Source organism: Corvus brachyrhynchos, unplaced genomic scaffold (assembly GCF_000691975.1).
Source record: "Corvus brachyrhynchos isolate BGI_N302 unplaced genomic scaffold, ASM69197v1 scaffold200, whole genome shotgun sequence".
NCBI lineage: Eukaryota > Metazoa > Chordata > Aves > Passeriformes > Corvidae > Corvus > Corvus brachyrhynchos.
Window position 1 is genome coordinate 4,119,592 of NW_008236184.1, and position 11,957 is coordinate 4,131,548.

Genomic DNA, 11,957 nt, shown 5'->3' on the forward strand with positions numbered 1-11,957 from the left:
AGGGAAATTTGAAATAAAAATTTGCTGTACAGAAAAGAATCTAACCTTTTGTTTTAGTTCGGGGTTTTTTTGTGTCTATGTGCCTTTTTTAGTAGAATCAGAATTTTGTGAAAGACCCTGCTGAATTATTTCTGTGCAATGATTTAATTAATCTGAACATCATGGCAGCAACAAACTGTTTAGTGTAGATCATTAGAACTGATTAATAAATTCTGACAGGGTTAAGCTTTGGCAGCATGGAACATTGCCATTTCTTGCTGTCTGCCTGTCTCTCTGTCAGAACCCTCCTTACATGGGTGGTGGAAGAAAACATGCACCAAGTGTTCGCCAGTGCAGGTTGTTGTCTGGGCTCTCGGTTGGAGCTGCTGCATCTAACCTTGACAGGCAGTGTGTCAGACCAGTCAGGTGCTGATTGCCTTTGATTACTGCTGGCAGCAATAAGAAGAAAATGTTGAGGGCCTTGCAGAAAAATGTTTGCTTAAGCTGTGCCGCATGCAGCAGGTGAGAAGTGTCAAGTTATTCTTAAACAACAATCTACAGAACTTGTTGGCTTATTTAGTTTTACATTACTGACACGTCATTGTAGGCTGAGGTATCAGACAAGCATTTTCTGTCATTTACCTCTTTATCTTTGCCTTTTTAGTTCCCTTGAGAGCTCCTGAAATCAGTTTGACGAGCAGGAGTCCTACAGATATTCTCATATCTTGGCTGCCAATTCCTGCAAAATACAGGAGAGGCCAGGTTGTCCTGTACCGTCTGTCATTCCGCCTCAGCACAGAGACCAAAATCCAAGTGCTGGAGCTTCCAGGCACTTCAGATGAGTATCTCCTTGAAGGCCTGAGGCCTGACAGTGTGTACTTGGTTCGTATCACTGCTGCAACGAGGATTGGCTGGGGAGAGGCGTCTTTGTGGACCTCACACCGAACTCCCAAAGCTACAAGTGTGAAAGGTAATTCTTAACATACTTTGCACTGAACAACAACGCCTTTTGGGGTGGTTGGATTTTTAAATTTTCTTTTTAATTCCAATTATACAGAACAGAAGAAAATGAGTCTAGAAGCTAAAACATTTGAGCAGCTCACAAACATGAACTAGACTTTCCTGTACCATTTTGTCCAAAGTGAAATACATTTCTGCAAACTAGGACACTACAGATTAGCACTGTAATGTGCTAATAAAGGATCTGAGTTGATGCATGTATGTCTGTATTATAAAAAAATGCACGTATGTTTTGAATATGCAAATTAATATTTGAAGTCAAATTTGTTATAATTGAGCTTTGAATTTCATTATTTTTTAGTAATGTCATGCAGCAGTACATTCAACTTTGCACAAATAGATTGAAAACTATGCAGATTTGAATTTTTAACTCTATTTCTTAGCTGTAATCCACACCCTTCTGCTTTGGATTTGACTGAGTTTTGATTACTATAGTGAATTATTAACACTTGATGAAGTGCGATGGTGTTGTTGATCATATTTGCTCTGGCTTGCTTTAAAACAGGAAATAACTTTGTAATTATCTTTGAAATGTTTTCAGTTTTGCTTAAAAATAACTACCTCATAAATTTATTTATTTATTTGAGAAGATGAAGAATTAAAAACTGTTTCTATTATGTTGTATTCTAAATTAAGTTGTTCAGTTTAGGTTCTAGGGAGTCAGACATCATAAGAAAGAAATAATTACGTGAATACACAGGTGAGTTAGAATAAAAGTCTGGAGTGAAGTTTGGACTGATGGACATACAGATTTTTGCATGAAAAATAGCTGTTTCTGCTATATAAGACTATGATATATACATATATATATTTATCTGAAACCAGCACCAAAGTCTCCTGAGCTGCGTTTGGAGCCCATGAACTGCACAACCATCACAGTGCAGTGGCAGCAGGACTCTGAGGACACTGCAGCTGTCCAAGGGTACAAACTGTACTACAAGGAAGAGGGGCAGCAGGAGAATGGACCGATTCTGTTGGATGCCAGTGACCTGGAATATACTGTCAGTGGTTTGGGTGAGTGTATAAAATATTTCTCAACTGTTTTGGAAGACAATGACACCTTAGAGAGCTTAAATCATTAGACCTGTAAGGCAACAGAGTTAGGTTTGGCCACATATTTTCCCAGCAATAAGCTCTGCAAGCTTGAGTTAGGCTGCTGAGGGAATAATCCTCTCACAAAATACGTGTTGCACAACACTTAAATAACCAGATCTTGTAAGTCTTGTGTAAGTTGGAAGGACACCCAACTACTTATCACAAGCTACAGAACTTAGTTAGTAAATGACATGTCTTTTTAATATTCACTTAATTATGGAGGTTTTTTCTTTTTTGGTTTTCGTGGTCTAGGAACAGTGAAAGATTAATATGAAACACCGAAGATTTTTCTCTGCTATTTTTAGCTTATTTCTCTCTTGTAGCCTTTGTCACAATTGTACTGCATGACAAGCACTACTTGTTCAACATAGAAGCAAGTGGCTCTTGTGCATGTTATAATCCTGTTAATATTTTTAAGGAGTACTGGTAAATATTTGCAGGACTGAGCACAAAGATTAGGGCACAGAGCTTGCTGAGTCCCACTGGAGTCTTTCTATTGATCACCTGACTCTGTTTCCTCCTGTAGCTCTTGCAATGTGTATTAGTACAGAGGTGTTGGGATCATCCCTAGGTAGAAGGTACTTGGTTTATGTACAGAACTGAGAATTTCTTTCATCAAAAGATGTGATCTATCACGTAATCAGCAAAAGTAATATAGGACTTGAGACTTGCTTTTTGAAATGTGTTGAGATAATTAGCTTAGCGATATTGTGGGGAATTAATCTTGACTAAGTTATCAAAGTTGACCTGCAGTCTTAACTAGGTGAAATGGCTTCTTGACCATGCTCAGATATTCTCATCTGCTGCATACAGTTGAGATACAATTTCAGGGGAGATTTGAGAGGAGCATTCTGGTCTGTTAACTGGACAACTGACCATCTGTGACCATTTCTAGCCAGAGCATCTGGCAGTGGCTGACTGTTTAACAGAGTTGCAAGACAAAAGAGCACTTTTGAGAGCACAGAAAGGATGTAGTGTCTGTGTGTCCTAGGACAGAAATGCATAAATCTTTTTCTTTTCTTATTATGCAATACAAAGCTGTAATTTCAAACGCGCAAACTTATTAACAATGTGAGCTACATGATGTGGATTTTCTCAGAACACTAATACTCCTCAGATGAAAATACTGTTTTACAGAATTATATTAGAATGTGTACTATCTGTGTGGTTTTGTTGGTTTTTCTTTCCAGTGACCATGTAGACAGGTGAGAAAACGAAAGAAAAGTGAGCTTGGGAAATTACAACTTTCACATGGTCACAGTTAACTGAATTGCAAGAAGGAATAATTCATGTGCTTGAGTTAACCATTCAGTCATGGTGCACATGATGTGTTGAGTGTTTACTCTTTATCGTAATTCTCAGTATCTAAATATGGTGACCAAAACATGATACATTCCATATAATCTGATTGCTGTAATTTATATTTTTCACATCTACATCACTTGTGCTGCTGTAGGCTAGTTTCACTGAAGAGTAGTTTTTTTAATAACTTCAGTAGAAGTCACCTCTCTTTTTTTAAATGGGATTTATTGAGTTATTTGAAGTGTATATCAAATATGAGTTTTCGTATGTAAGTTTCTTTGCTGGTTTCTTTTTTGTTTGTTTGTTTTATAGCATTTACAGTAAAAGGCATTCATCACTACAGCTACAAAAGACTCAGCTCAGGAAAATTGATTAGGTCATGATTTTCCACTGCTAAAATGATTACTTACACTGCAGCTTGGAAAGTTCGCACAGACTTCTCATAGCAATAGTGCCTGTCTGACTACTGTGTTTGCCCATTGCCAAGCTGCCTGTTGGAAATACTTGTGCATGCCAAATTATTTCTTAGAAGACAGTGCACAATCAATCTACTGCCTCTGGCAGCTGCACATGTGGAGAATGTAGCAGGTAGAATTGTAGGCAATACATAAACCCACAAAGACTGTAGCAACATCCATACATTAAGAAGGGATAGGTTTGTTCATCTTTTTATTTCTTGTTAACAATCTAAGTAATTTGGAGCAGTACATTTATTTACTTAGGCATTTAAAAGTTTAAAATATTAGTTATTAGGAAATGGGTCCTCCCTGGTACAATTTGAGGTGAAACAAGGCAAGCCACCATGCTGGGTTTTGTGACTATAGTAAACTGATTATGAACTGGACAGAGGCTTTGAGGACTGATATTCTGTCATCCATTTGCCTCTCCTGAGGATACTAAACTACTGATTTATTGACAGAGTCTTTAAAATAAATGTCTTCATTATGAGCTCCAGGAATTAGTAGAATACTGCAAGTGTGAAACTTGAAGAGGAAAGGTGTGTGTTAAGACTTTTGGTGTCATATAAGTCAGATAATATGGTCAAAAGGAAAGGTTATTCCTAATTTGAAGGAGTATGCTCACAGTCCTAGGTGCTTCCCAGTGGCAAAGAGGTTTCATAATGCAGTTTCTCAGGCATTGTGTGTTGCCACTGAATTTATATGGATTCGAAACACTCCCTCGTCATATCTTTGTCATGACCTACAGCTGCCCTACTATTCCCTGTTCTTTTGCATGGTTAATAAAATGCAGATATACCTGTAGTGACATTTAGAGCATGTCAATACATCCATGGAACATTATGCAGATGTTGGTACAAATGCCAGTTGTGCAAGATCTGTGTATTTAAAAGAAGACATTTCACTTACCCTGTGGCAATTGAAGTGCATCACAAAACGAGAAGTCATGATAGTCTCTAATCAAAGAGAACATTAGCATTGTTATTACAAGCACTGTTGATTCCTTTGTTGTTGATAGCTTTGATAACTACTGTAAATGACTGCAAATGTCTACAGGACTCTTGATGGATAATTATGATAGATAAAGCAGAATCAGCAATGCTAGTGTGAAATAGATTACAATTATTGAACATGAAATGTAGCAATATGAATATTATGCTTCATGTTTTTAGTCTTTTGTTGGTTCCTACCTTGTTTTCTGAGAAGTGACCTCTCTTTCTCCAGTGTAGGTCTACCCAATTACTTCTGTGTATTTTTATACTGGATTATTTAGCATGATAGTCACCACATAAATAGAATTAAATGAGCTGATCATTTATTGTTAAAATAAATATCCACAGTTTCACATAGACATTTGTTTGTGTTAAAGGTCTTTGCATTTATTTTTCAATAGCAGGCTGTTTCCTAGTCCAGTGTAAAATTCTATTACTTGAATTTGCCACAGGAGCAGACCCTTGGGTGCATACCATGCATTTTTACCTCAATTTTTAATTCCTCCATTGCTTCCTCCTGATCTAGAAATTTTTCCCTCCCAGAAAGTCTTTCATTGTGAGACTTGATAAGTCTGCTGGTACAGGTTCTGTTTCTGTATTGGTTCAGAATGTGTGTTCAGAAGTTGAAGTGAGTTTTGCTGGTGGAAGAGTTGGTTGGGGAACCTTCTCACTGTGCAACAGGAGAGGGATTGGCAAAACTTGAAAGTTAAAACAAACAGAGTGTCCAGATAAGCTCATCTCCCCCTTTAAATGTGTTCAGATTATTTTTTTCAAAGAGTATTTTCAGCATATGTGTATGCATCCGTGATGTTGGTATCACTCCTGTGCTAAGTGGAGTGTTTGCCTGTCAGATCTCACTGTATTTGCAGCTGTATCATTGGTAGGAAAGTGGAGCCTATACAGGGATGGCAATGACTTAGAAGAACCCATCTGAAGCTGATCTGGGAGGATAAAATCAAACTGAACTCCTTGGTTAGCAAAAGCAAGAAAGCGTGATCAGTTCTGATGCTGTAACACAAGAACTGTTTTTCAGGCTGCCTGGAAATCTTCATCTCTGAACTTCATTGTTCAGTTCTTATCATGCTGGTAATTAATTAAATGAATGCCACTGGTGATGGGGGGTTGCAACCTGTTCGTGTGCCTTTAGCCTCCAAGCCTTCTATGCTTGGAGGAAGGGACAAAAGCAAGAATTCACTCTGCTAGTTCATTCTTCCATGGCTGCTGTGTGGGAGCTGTACCACCCTCGGCGCTGGCAGTTACAGTGAGGGTTTCAGGAAGTTGCACTTTGGTGACAAGGCAGACATAGGGTCTCAGTAAATGCACCCGAAACCCTGAGGCCAGGAGGTACTGGCAGAGATGTGCTCATGTTCTGTAGGTGCTCTTTTGTTTTTGCTGCACGATGATATCAGAGTAACTTCTTTCACTCAGACACCTTAGGGGATGGAAAAACGAGTCTGTTTGCTTTGGTGAAAATGCCTTGAGCATGGGAGCCCACCTTCCTTGGCCTTTCCCTGGAGAAGGCCCCTCCCCAGGACAGCCTGTGGAGTGAAGTGTCCTGTGCTGGGAGCACTGCTGGCTCCCCAGACCTGGGGCTGCAGGGGCACTTGGCAGAAGCTGCCAAGTGATTGGATGGCCGTGAAATGGAGTGTATCTGCATAAAAGAAACCATTAAACTAATAAATTGGTTGGTGATTCCTGAGAAGCTTGGAGACACTCCAGGCTTTCTCGCTGGGAAAGCTTCTCCTGTGCTGGTGGGGTCATCTAAGATGTTTAACATGAGGTGCATCATGACCCTGGTACTTCTCCTGTTACCCCAGTTTTACATTACCCATTGGCATTTTTCCCTGCCCCAATCTAGTACTTTTGGAAAAATAATTTAATTCTGTCAGACTCATGCCTGTGATATACTCCAAAAGGTCTGGTCTTAATCAGAAAAGCTTCTCTGTCTGAAAACTCTTCTGTGTTCTGCCTCTTCCCAGTTACAGAGAGCAGAAATAAAGAAAAGTGCATTTCCCTGTGTTCCTTGACTTGGACAATATTTCCAAGTGAAGAATTTGTCAAAGTCTAAATGACACAAAGGCACATTTTGTGACCCTGCATGGCACTCCCCTTTGGAAAGGGAGCTTCTACTGAAGAATTAGCCAGCTACTTACTACACTTAGGATTCCCCCAGAGACTTGGCCTTCAGTTGTTTAATTTCCCTGGGATCTATTTATATTGTGTTACAGCCATGACCGTAGCTAAGCTTTAGTCCAGGGCAGCAAAAATGACAAGGTCATTCAACAGTCTATAGAAATTGAATAAGGGTGTGTAAGACGAGTCAGTGCAAAGAATTCCTCCAATTAAGCTGCCTGATGCACATCACCCAAGCATCTCTTGTAATGATTCTGTAAAAGTGCTTTAAAGTTTTGTAAAGCAGTTGATAGGATGGTCAGATAGGACACAGTGGTTTCATTTGCACCATACTGCAAATGAATGTGCTGAAAAATGTATGTTTTAAAAACTTAATGGCATCTCTGACAGTGTTGATGCTGTCTTTCTTAAGAACTGCAAATGCTGAAGTACTGAGAAGGAACACTGTAACTGCATTTCATGTGTTAATGTAGTTATTTCTGAAAGCTGGGGCTATAATTTCAGTTTTATCCCGTGCTTTATTGATGTCAAAATGTAGTCTCACATATTTGTATCTGACAGTTCTGGAATACTGAAAATTGCATGTGTGGGAATTGATATTGCTTTTTGTATGTAAGTTACTATGGAAATTTAGCTTGGAATTCCCATACAAATTCAAGCAGCCAGGCATTCCTACAGTTTCATGAAGTGATGTGAAAGAAACACAGGTCTTTCTCGAGAAACACTTTTTAAAAAAAATTTCATTGTTAAATGTTTTCAAATGGCATTAAAGTAAATATAATTTAGTATAACAGATATACTTTTTTCTGCTTGTGGTATTGTACATCAGTTCAGACATCCGCAGTTAATGAAATGCTGATTTGAACAAAAGACAGCTCTGTTAAAAAATAATTGGAAATTGCTTTAGTTCTTAATAAAGATGAACTAAAAGCTCAGTTTTCTTCTTTGGAGAACCAGATGATTGCACTGTCTGCTGTATATATTGTAGTCATTATATTTACATTGTTACATAGTGGAAAGTGTGTAATAGCTCAGTAGGTGACCAGGACAAATATTATCATTTATTTCCACTGTTTACAGCTGGGTCAGTCTAGTGTTTACTCATGCTGATTACATCCTTAAACTAAACCTCTTATCTGTCAATTCTCCTGATTGTGTGTAACAGCCTTGCTACTACTACTTATCAGCTAAAACATAAGGGATTTGCAGAGAGAGGGCAGGAAGAATCAGACAAATTGAACAGGAATAAAACAAAAAGCCCTAGAAGTAAACTGGGTATGTTTAAAATCAACCTTTTCCTCAGCTGTGACCCCATTTTCTTTCCCAGACATGGCAGATTATGTATATTTCTGGTTAAACCCAAGCTCTTGCCTAGTCCTGCTATGATAGTGCTTCTATGGCCCATCAATAAACAAGAGACACACATTCCTTGCTCCATAATCATGAAAGACAGACCTGTCACCACTCTTAAATGAGTCTGTCTTCCAAATGCAGACATGGCATATCAGCATATCATTTTTTCCTGGTTTTTTTATCTCAGGTTTTGAAAGAGAGGTTATAGATTAGAAGAGAGAATGGAGGGGGCTTTATTACCCTGTAGCTTTTTTACCTGTGAGATATCAAAGCAAATGGTGCTTTGATAAGCTTTTACCTCTTTTATATAAGGAACCATATTGCATTCTACAGGCTGTAAATGTAAACAGAGATCAAACTGGGTTTTCTGTTTTGTTGTGACTTACAAACGGTTGCATCATGTTTTGTTTCCAGTGCATGTCAGTGCTAGTAGTTTCTCTAGGTCTGTTTGTAGCAGAGAGCCCCCTTTAGGCTCAGATTTACCTGTCTCTGCTTGTGGAAGACCAGACTGAGTGGCAGAGGCAGGGAAGGCATCAAACCTCTCTCCTGTGCAGCATTTCTGCTCATGTACTTGTTGGTCCGTGTGCAGCTGAGTTGTCCTGGGGAAATATGGGAGGCTGCACAGTGCAAATACACTGGCATGAGATGACCAGACACTGATTCCACACTCACCCTCTTCGTTCATGCCTTCCTTATGGAAGGAAAATACTGCACTGCTCTGTTTAGGTGAAAAATTGATTCACTAAGGTTGTAAATTGAATTCTTACTGGGCAAAACTGGAGCCGATGTTGAACTCTGTGGCCCTTTGCTGGAGCTTGTTGGCCTGGCATCCATTACAGCTACTGAGTCTTGGGCAAAGCTGTATTTAAGCACTCTTGCACACGACTGAGTGGGAATCCCAGATAAGTATCAGCCTGTTCTGAGCAGATTTGCTGGGGAGCAGCCAACTAACTGTCAGCTGCTAATGCTGCATACCTTTTATGCAGTTCAAGTGACACATCTGTAAAAAACTGTAATGCCTTACTTCCTGTGTGGTTCTGCCAGTATTTGTTTTGCATTGTGCAATATTGCAGATTTGTGTCATTACTGTGTATTTTCACTTTAATTTTTGTTCTTAAAAAAAGATTGCTTTGTCATACATGTTTTCTGTCAGAATTTAAATTTACCTCTATTAAAGAAATGGGATTTACGATTTTTTAAAAATCACATCACAGTTACTTCTGCCCACGTTTTTTGTGTTTTGAAAGTAAATCTTACTTTCATACAGTTCATTTCTAGTGAAAAGCTTTAATTAATGTTTAATGTATTTGCGAATTTTAAATTACACCATCAAGGCTCTCTAGGTTACCAATTTAGCCAGTAATCAACTTCAGCAGGCACTGGAATGCTGCTATTTGTAATATCTGCATTAGCAGCATAACTGGTTTTGGTGTTAATTAAAATGTTATGTATGACAGACCCTTACGAAAAGGATCTCTAGGCTTTCTTTGAATTAACTGCAGAGTCATGGAATGGCTCTAAAACTCATGGAAATTTATTGATTTGTCAGCATGATAAGCACTTCATCTTGGGTCAGAAAACGCATTCTTTCTCTTTTAGTTAAGGACTTTCATAAACAGGTAGATTGTGTTTTGGAAGGATTGTCTAATACATTTTTATGTAACCTTCTGAAACATGCTCTGGTCCAGCTTGAACTCAGTTATCTGGGAAAATAGTTCTGACATCCTCATTTAAACATGTCTTGACTTTTAACTTCCTGAGCTAGTGGCTCTTTAAAGGGGAAGGACATGGCGAGGGAGTAGATCCTCAGCTCAGAATGAAGATTGAGTGTACTGTACTTCAAAAAATCAAAATAGAGTGCTAAGACAAGTTAAGCCCTGCTCTAAAGAGATACTGGGAGCTGTCAGGATGAGGGAAGTGTCATTGTTTGGGGCAATGCCTTGTAGCAATGTTAAAGGTAGTAATGTAAAGATACGGCTTTGCTAAGGCAACAGGAGAGATTATGTTCCATGGGCCCACTCCAGTAGCATGGAGGGGTTGTGCTTATTCTTGAGAGACTTTTGTCTCTTTATCAACTGTCCCCATAACTGAGCTGGATGCATGTTTTTCTCAGGGCATCAGATTAATTGTGTCACAACTCAAAAAACTGGAATCAAGGGTGCTTCAAAGCTTTCAAAGTAGGAGGAGATTTTTTGCACTCTGGCAAGATAACTTGTCAGCCTGTTGTGAAGCAAAATGTGTTGCCTTCAGAGTATTTAAAGGTAAACTTTTCGATGTTGGGAAAGCGATTAGAATCTTGCAGGAAATGCTCTCTGCTGCTCTGCGTTCCTGGGGTAGAAATTCCATTTAGAGCTAAACCTGTGTGGGAATTCAGTTGGGAGATTGTGTCATGTTGTTTGAGTAACAGTTAGGATGCACACAGATAGTGTTGCATTGTTCATTTGCCAGAGCTGAAGGTTAAAATTTGCTCCATGAAAAGGACATACTGATCACTCCTTACAACAAGAACAGAGTAAATAACTTTAAATGAAAAACCTCAGAAATGTTTGTAAGTATTACAATGAATATGTAATAGATACGTTTTGATAGCTGTAAAGTAAAAGTGACCACTAAATAAAGACTTAATTTCTTGAAACTGGAAATTAAGTTAAAAGTATACCCCCCTGTTTAAAGCTAAAAATGACCAAGAAGATAATGATTGCAGGAGTGACCAGATAAGTGATAAAGTTTCTTAAACAAAACAACAAAATAAACCAAACCAAAGAACCCTGGAAAACTGAACTACTGTGTACATTTCTGCTATGCAAGCTTTTTTAGACTTAAACAGAACTTTAAATACAGTGGGTGGTTTGTTGGTTTTTTTTTTTTTTTTCTTTTTTTCCCTGGAATGAGAGGATTTGTCTCTGGGAGACAGCATTATTTAATTTGCTATTTATTGGACTTCATTAGTAAAATACTTAAGTCCTGAATTGCAAAGAAACTGCTCCTTGGAGAAAGCTTAGAGAAAACTCCTGTTATAGGAAATTAAATCAACATTGTCCATTAATCATACTGCATGTCAACCCCCAGACCTCTCTTGATTGTTCTTGGTGAATGTGAGGAACCATTAGATGTGTGAGGTCCTTAAAGGTCTGAGTAAGTCAAAGGGGAAGAGTTTAAAAAAATGCCACCATTAGCACATGAAAGAGACTTCAGAGTGGACAGAAGAAAACATTTGCTGTACAGGGCTAGTTACATTGCTTAATTTTTTCCCCCTTTTTATTTATTTTCTTCTGTTGTTAAACAACAATCCAGATGTTGTGATCAAAATGTGAATTTAATTCATCCTGAAGTTTTTTATCATTAACTTTTTTTGGGTCATGTTACCAGTTGTAGTTGTATGGGAAAGATAGTAATAGGGGATCTTAGTAATTTCTGTGTTAGTGATAAGTAAATGCACTTCTAAAGCTAAGCTAATGTTTTCTGGTAGCTTTCCTGCCTTCAGTAACACCTTGGTTATATATTTGCCATGAAGGCATTGTTGCTAGCAGCAGCATTTTTTCAAATTTGGGAAAAGATGCAATTGTGAAAAAGCGCGTGTTTGTTTTTTTCAGGCTTCCTGGAGTCACACTTCTGTGGCAAATAA

The 11,957-nt window shown here is 38.4% G+C and overlaps 1 protein-coding gene across 1 annotated transcript in view; it reads left to right on the forward strand.

Moving 5' to 3' along the window:
• The window catches only part of PRTG (protogenin), an 87,603-nt gene that overhangs the window by 45,498 nt on the left and 30,148 nt on the right, over positions 1-11,957 (forward strand). Inside the window, exons 13-14 of the mRNA XM_017736862.1 lie at positions 644-949; positions 1,825-2,013. Of these exons, the coding sequence (XP_017592351.1) occupies positions 644-949; positions 1,825-2,013 (495 nt within the window). The remainder of the gene's footprint in view (positions 1-643; positions 950-1,824; positions 2,014-11,957) is intronic.